Source organism: Dipodomys spectabilis, unplaced genomic scaffold (assembly GCF_019054845.1).
Source record: "Dipodomys spectabilis isolate Male_0828 unplaced genomic scaffold, ASM1905484v1 ptg000234l, whole genome shotgun sequence".
NCBI classification, from domain to species: domain Eukaryota; kingdom Metazoa; phylum Chordata; class Mammalia; order Rodentia; family Heteromyidae; genus Dipodomys; species Dipodomys spectabilis.
The window spans coordinates 19,985,226-19,991,225 of record NW_024870911.1 but is presented as its reverse complement, the minus strand read 5'-3'; the positions used below and the strand labels follow the sequence as shown (position 1 = coordinate 19,991,225).

General features: G+C 49.0%; 1 protein-coding gene across 2 annotated transcripts in view; it reads left to right on the top strand.

The window, feature by feature from the left end:
- The first annotated feature begins 575 nt into the window (after window positions 1-575).
- Pde1b (phosphodiesterase 1B) overlaps window positions 576-6,000 on the top strand; it is a 30,532-nt gene continuing 25,107 nt past the window's right edge. For both annotated transcript variants that reach the window (XM_042698763.1, XM_042698762.1), the window contains exons 1-2: window positions 576-769; window positions 884-1,006. In XM_042698763.1, the coding sequence (XP_042554697.1) occupies window positions 897-1,006 (110 nt within the window). In that variant the 5' untranslated portion in view covers window positions 576-769; window positions 884-896. The remainder of the gene's footprint in view (window positions 770-883; window positions 1,007-6,000) is intronic.

Here is a 6,000-nt window from a genome sequence, read left to right as displayed (position 1 = left end):
TGGGAGACGTAACGACTCTTCCCCCTCCCGCCCACTCGGGGACCCACACCGCCTGCCAGGCACACGTGGATGCCTGAGCCTAGGCACCTATACAGAAACTCCAAACACACACCGAAGGAACCCAGGCAGCCCCCCTGCCCCGCTCCCCCCACCTCAAGCCCCACGGAGTCCCGCCCGCCTCCTGCGCTGGCACTTGCAGTAAACACGCACTCATCCCTCCCCGCTTCCCCTGCGCCCCGCACCCCCACCCGCCCGCCCGCCCGCGCGCGCGCAGGGGGGCGCACACGGCCATCCCCGAGGGTCCGTGGGCGCCGGGCAGCGCGCGCTCGCCCTTGGGGCGCTCCCCGTCCGAGGGTGCCCCCCACTCGGCTTCCAATCGTTCCCGTGGGGCGGGGAGGAGTGGCTGCGCCGAGTGAGAGACAGTCAAGCGGGGCGCGGCGGGGGGGGGGGGGGGAGCGGGCAGGCCGAGGAGAGGGGAGGGGAGGGGAGGGGAGGGGAGGGGAGGGGGGAGCCCGGCCGGCGGCGGCGGCGGCGGCAGCGGCGGCGGCGGAGGAGGAGGAGAGCGAGGCGCGGAGAGAGGCGAGGAGGCGGCTCCGGCAGCGCGCGCGCGGCGGCAGCGGTGACAGCGGCGCCCGCGGAGAGCTGGGACCCGGAGGGAACCCGGAGCTCAGCCCGGCGGTGTGAGACGGAAGGAACCGCCGCAACGGCCGCTCTGCCAGCTTGGGCCAAGCCTAGAGATACCGGCCTGGCTGGTCCACGCCAGCCGCAGGTGGGAAGGGCCTGGCTTGGATGGGTGGGTATGGGGGAGCACCAGGGTCTCCGGGGGAAGGGACGGAATGGGGCTGAGCTGAGGGGTGGTCTACTCCCTCTCTTCTTCCCCTAGACGGTGGCTGAGCATGGAGCTGTCCCCCCGCAGTCCTCCAGAGATGCTGGAGTCCGATTGCCCGTCACCCCTGGAGCTGAAGTCAGCCCCCAGCAAGAAGATGTGGATTAAACTGCGGTCTCTGTGAGTCGCTGGGCCGGGGGGAGGGGGATAAAAGGGAAAGGGGGGGGGCTGGACTGTGTGTGTGTGTATGGGGAGGGTGGCTAGAGCCCAGCTGGTAGATTCTTAAGGGCACACATGTTAGCAGGTGCAAGGTAATACAGCCCTGACACGCGTGTCCAGGCCACATGCATGAGGCATGTGCATCGCCAGCGGGTGTCGGGTAGAGCCGGCTTAGGAGTTGCAAAGCTGAGGTTGTGCCTGTGCCTGTGGACCTTCGGGTGACACACGTAGCGGTGTGGCAGGGCTGCAGGCTGGGCAGCATTCAGGAGGTTCCAGGCTGACTCACACGGACCCCGTGCAGGGTGGTGCAGATGTGAGACACAACACATGCATGTACACGTGTGTCCCCCGGTCATGGAGGTGTGCAGTGATTGAACAGCGTTGTGTGCCCGGGGGGGGGGGAGGGGGGTCATAGGAATCTTGTGCCAACCTGTGGGTCATAGACATCTCAATTGGGATCCCTAGTTTTGGCTTCCTCCAGCCTGCAGGGAGTAGGGGTGAGGGTGCACCTCCTCGTCTTTGGAGCCTAGAAGCTCATTCTGCATACTAATGACACACCTGGAATCTGGAGGAGGGGGTGAATGCCCCGACTGGGAGCTGGAAGAGGGGGTGGTATTGAAGCTAGATTGATTGACAGGCGCAAATTTAGCAAAGGCTTAATCGAAGCCCTTTTGTTTATATTTAGGATGTCCGAGCACATTGAGACATCACTTCTTATTGTTGCAGGAGCAGCAGGGCTTATAATGGGGAGTAATAAAGGGGGGAAAAGAAGGACTCATGTGTCCCATGCACCAGTCCCAGAGAGGAAAAGAACTTTTCTTCCTGTCCCTCAGAAGAGGACAGGATTTGGTCAAAGACAAGCCATGTACCCTGTTTACCTTCCAGTCAGCTGCCATTGGGCAGTCTCCGCAGTCTGTTGATTCTTAATGAGAGAAGAAGGGAAATTACCCCTCTCCCTAAGATGACTCCCCAAAGCCCCAGGAAAGAGACTATAATAGATAGGAGACCATGGATGCTTACTGAGGAAACAGTAATCACAGCCTCCAAACTCCATTTCTTCCCAGTATTCCACTCCCACCCCCAGTAATAAGCACAGAAGCCTTCCATTTTCTGTGTTCTGATAAGGAGACAGAAGGAGGTAAGGAATGGGCAGATACAGACAGTAGTGGTGTTCTATAAGTACTTTATCTGTGGTGGTAGGGGTGTGCCTTTATATCAGGCAGGTGGGTCTGATTTTACTGCTTAGGGAGGCCTTAGGGAGAATGAAGCATAGTGGTCAACAAGGCTTAGAATCCAAATACGCTCCCCTTCCGTCCCCCTCCATTGCTGCCTCTGGGCCAATGCAATTTGCTGGGCTCTATGAAGCGCAGCCTTGGAATGAGTTCTGGGATGAAGAAATGGAAAAGCGGAGGGAATTGATTTTTGTTGGGTGAATCTTGATAGAAAATGATGCTCTGCTAATGGTAACTAAGCTGAGGAAGGAGGGTAAACAGGTAAGGAAGTGGATGAAAAGCCAGGGATAAATAGGCCTCAGGGTCTCTACATGGAAGAATTTGAGGTGTCTCAGGATGACTTCCCACGGCACTAGTGGCTTGACCACACTCACCTGGCCTCTGATCCAGGTCGGGGGGCAGGGAGGGTTCTGTAGAAGAGTGGGATTTTTACAGTTTCATCATCTCTCACATCTTCCTAACCCAAAGTCTTTCCTGAAAGGTGAATTGTGAATTGCGGTTTCTACCTTGAGTGTGATAAGTGCTCGGTGGTAAGAACAGAGGATCCTAGAAAGAGGAATTGAACTCTGGGGAGAGAAGGGAGTAGAGGCTGCCTTCATGGGTGCTTTAGCAGGAGTGGCCTTTTGTGGTAGGATTATCAACTATTGATTTGATTACTCTGGCCGTCACTCTAGTAATCTGGTTCTTAGGAGTGTAGCAATTTAGATATAATGATTTACCCAGAAGATTATTCCTCACGAGAAGTAGTCTCTCAATCTCATTTTCTGAAAGCAGAGGAAGATCTGGATCTCAAGGTAGATCCCAAATTAATGGCTTTTTGGAAATGGCCTTTTTGAATATTAGGGAGCTTTTGACCATCAGTTGAAAGGCAAGTAAAGTCTTTGCAAGGCTTTTGCTGAGCAGAAGTTCCCAGTTCTCTGGGGTCAGATTGTTTCTAAAGAGGTGAATAAGGAAGGATTCCTTTCAATGGAAATACAGTTCTTCCTTCATGACTTAGAGTAGAAAGGGGTTGTTAGTCTGGAAATAAGCTTCAAACAATCATTTCTGGACTGAGTACTGAATGGAAATGAAGACAGATGGAATGTCTATATATCTATATATATCTTTCTTGATTTCCCTTACTCAATATGTCCTACTCCTCTTACCCTCTTAATTTCTAATCTAGGGCATCGACACATTTTAGGAGGTTTTTTGTTTGTGTGTTTTTGGTATGAGGGCTTAAATTTAGGTTCTTATGCTTGCTAGGCAGGTGCTTTACCACCTACCCATGCCTCCAGCCCTTTTAATTTATTGCACTTGTTATTTTTGAGATAGGGTCTCACTTTCTGCCCAGGCATGTTCCTGGATCATGATCCTCCTGTTTTAGGTTTCCCATTGTAGCTAAGATGACAGGCACATACAACCACACTCAACTTCCTCCAATGAGATGGAGTCTTGTGGACTTTTCTGCTGAAACTGTGATCCTCTTTATCTCAATCACCCTAGAATGACAGATGTACATCAACTCTGGTTTAACATGGCTGGCTTCAAACCATGATCCTCTCAATCTCAGCTTCCTAAGTAGCTAGGATTACAGGTGTAAGCCACTGGCAGCTGGCTTCTTTAGAGTGTTTTTGCTTCTGGATAAAAGACCCCCAACAATATAATGGTGCAGGACTGTCTCTTGTTGGGAAAAACATGTAGGGATTTTGTTTCCCACCCTAGAACCCTGTAAAGGATAAATTGAAAATCTGGAGCATATGAAGTAGAAAAAATCTCCAACGGTGAGATTTTTATTTATTATTTTAGGAAATTTTTTTCTAACCAAGCAACCCTATAAATTGAAGTGTGTAAGAGGCTGGGAGAGACAGTCTGGAAAGGATGGGTTGGTCAAGATGATTTTCAGCCTTGCTAAACCTAAGATGAAGGATTTGATGTAGTTGTCCACTCTCTGAGACCTTTTGGGACTGTAGGGAGAAAATGTAGAAGTAAGAGTTTTCTGTATTTCTTTTTGTGAATCAAGAAAACGTCTGAGCAGTGATGGGTTTCCCGCCTCAGCGTCTTCATTCATCCAACAACAGGATGAATGGCCCTTGGACCAGATTATGTGCTGGGAGATGGGGCTGCAGTGGTAGACACAATAGACTTGGTCCATGGGGCTTAGAATCTGGCTCAATCCTGTCCAGTGAGGTCCTCATTTTGCTACCTACATCCACCTAAGAAAGACAATTCTACCAAGGTGGATTTAAGCCTGGTTTTTTTTTTTTTTCCCCTTTGGGTGGGAGGGAAGTTTACATACACAGGAAATGCATATGAATTCTCTCTCCCAGGACAGTGCAAATGTTGCTCCCTGCTCCAGTTTCCCTTGGAATTTTACAGATAGAATATATTTTTCCCCTTCTTTGTTGTGGGACAGTGTAGACATAGTCTCCCTCCCCTCCCCCACAGTGTCCTACACTACGGTTTAAGGTCATAACAGCTGAGATTAAAGCAGAGGACCTAGCGAGGGATTTTTTTTTCCCCCGCTAATCTTTGTTTCACTCGAGTCTAAGGTGGTACTTTGAACATAATAGGCACTCAATAAATACTGTTAAATAAAGATGCAAACAAATGGGTGAATGAATATATGTACAGTTGTCATAAAGCTCAGTTCTGTCTCTTGATTTTGTGCTGCGTGTCTATATACCTCCACGCAGGAGAGGGAGGTAGGAAATGGAGATGGAGGAAAGGAAGATGATTTTTTTTTTGTAAGCTGGTAATGCTTTAAAGGTCTGAGGTTTGGGAACCTCAGTACAGAGCCTGGAATTGAATGAACTATAGAAAGGACATAGAAGCTATGATATTTAAATTGTGTGAATGAGATACATCAGGCTGAAATTGTGAACGTCTGCTATATGTATCCATGTGTGTCTGTGAAGGTTGATGTGAGTGCCGGAGGCAGAGCTGCCAAGGATACCCTTTTGTTTTTATGTTTTTAAGTGGCACATGTGATAATAAGTGGGCCTGGAAAGTACGCACTAACCTGAATAACTGAAATTGTCCTAGGTCTGAATGAGATGATGTATGGATTCATGTTAGCTTACAAGGAATGGGATAATGTGTGTGATTTTGTGTTTCTGTTTGTGACACGATTTTTTTTTGACAATCTTGGGGAGATCCAGAGGGCAGGATTTACCCCTTTCAAAATGTTCTCATTTTGTATGTGCTCCAAGGAGCAGTCTTCTATGGCTCTTAACAGTTTTCTCTTCTTTTTTCTTTCTTTTCTTCTCTTTTTCTTTCTTTCTTTCTTTCTTTCCTTCCTTCCTTCCGTCCTTCCTTCCTTCCTTCCTTCCTTCCTTCCTTCCTTCCTTCCTTTCTTTCTTTCTTCCTTTCTTTCTTTCTTTCTTTCTTTCTTTCTTTCTTTCTTTCTTTCTTTCTTTCTTTCTTTCTTTCTTTCTTTCTTCCTTCCTTCCTTCCTTTATTCCTTCCTCCCTCCCTCTCTCTCTCTTTCTCTCTTTCTTTCTTTCTTTCTTTCTCTCTCTCTCTCTCTCTCTCTCGCTCGCTCTCTCTTTCTTTCTTTCTTTTCCTTCCTTCTTTCTTTCTGTCCTGGTCCTGGGGCTTGAACTCAGGGCCTTGCTCTAGTCCCTGCACTTTTTTTTTTTTTGGCTCAAGACTAGTGCTTGAGCCACAGTTCCACTTCTGGCTCTTTTTTTTTTTTTTTTTTTAATTCTTTTTGGTAGTTAATTGGAGATAAGAAAATCAGAC